This window comes from Limulus polyphemus, unplaced genomic scaffold (assembly GCF_000517525.1).
Source record: "Limulus polyphemus unplaced genomic scaffold, Limulus_polyphemus-2.1.2 Scaffold7146, whole genome shotgun sequence".
Lineage (NCBI taxonomy): Eukaryota > Metazoa > Arthropoda > Merostomata > Xiphosura > Limulidae > Limulus > Limulus polyphemus.
Genome location: NW_013672756.1, coordinates 30,874 through 32,216, shown reverse-complemented (window position 1 = coordinate 32,216; position 1,343 = coordinate 30,874). Strand labels below are relative to the sequence as shown.

The 1,343-nt window shown below is 34.5% G+C and overlaps 1 protein-coding gene across 1 annotated transcript in view; it reads right to left on the bottom strand.

Moving 5' to 3' along the window:
• LOC106474384 (dynamin-1-like) overlaps positions 1 to 1,343 on the bottom strand; it is a 35,482-nt gene that overhangs the window by 8,814 nt on the left and 25,325 nt on the right. Inside the window, exons 15-16 of the mRNA XM_022402690.1 lie at positions 977 to 1,086; positions 178 to 208 (exon numbers count right to left, since the gene is read on the bottom strand). Coding sequence (XP_022258398.1) covers positions 178 to 208; positions 977 to 1,086 — 141 coding nt within the window. The remainder of the gene's footprint in view (positions 1 to 177; positions 209 to 976; positions 1,087 to 1,343) is intronic.

Sequence of the window (1,343 nt, the reverse complement as noted above, 5' to 3'; positions counted from 1 at the left end):
TCTAGAGTGACAATAAACTGTTCATTACGATCACAACACAGTCCAGTATCTAGTGAAAGTCTCAGATGTCTAGAGTGACAATAAACTGTTCATTACGATCACAACACAGTCCAGTATCTAGTGAAAGTCTCAGATGTCTAGAGTGACAATAAACTGTCCATTGTGGTCATGACATACAGGTCCAGTATCTAGTGAAAGTCTCAGATGTCTAGAGTGACAATAAACTGTTCATTATGGTCACAACACAGTCCAGTATCTAGTGAAAGTCTCAGATGTCTAGAGTGACAATAAACTGTTCATTATGGTCACAACACAGTCCAGTATCTAGTGAAAGTCTCAGATGTCTAGAGTGACAATAAACTGTTCATTACGGTCACAACACAGTCCAGTATCTAGTGAAAGTCTCAGATGTCTAGAGTGACAATAAACTATTCATTACGGTCACAACACAGTCCAGTATCTAGTGAAAGTCTCAGATGTCTAGATTGAAAATAAACTGTTCATTATGGTCACAACACAGTCCAGTATCTAGTGAAAGTCTCAGATGTCTAGATTGAAAATAAACTGTTCATTATGGTCACAACACAGTCCAGTATCTAGTGAAAGTCTCAGATGTCTAGAGTGACAATAAACTGTCCATTACGGTCACAACACAGTCCAGTATCTAGTGAAAGTCTCAGATGTCTAGAGTGACAATAAACTGTTCATTGCAGTCACAACACAGTCCAGTATCTAGTGAAAGTCTCAGATGTCTAGAGTGACAATAAACTGTTCATTGTGGTCATGACATACAGTAAAGCATCAAGTGAAAGTCTCAAATACTACTCAATATTTTAAGAAATGCCATCACAAACTGAGTACGATTTTAAGTGGTAACGTCATCTTATATCAGGAGAAAATTGATTTTAGAAGGGGAAGATATATTTTAAAAAAATAATATATTACACTGAACATTGATTTCAAATAACTTAATTACCTTTGATCTGGATTAAAGAGAGCATAAGTGTGGCGACGGGACATAAAACCCGGATCAATGTCTTTGATTTTCAAACCATCCAACTGGAGCATGTATTTCTTATCTCTTTCCTGTTACACAAAAACAAGGTCAAAAGGTCACTATATGTTGTTAAACTTTTAAAACTTCAGTTAAAATAATGCATTACTTAAATTAACCACATGGAATTAAACCTGTCAAAGGTCACTGTAAGAGAAATACCAAGCTTTAAGTTATATACTTTCTATTTCTTCATTTAAACAATACCATTCTAATTCCATTTTAGTTCTTCATCGTTCTTGGATATATATAAAAAGATAAAATATAATAATAAAGTAACCAAGGTATA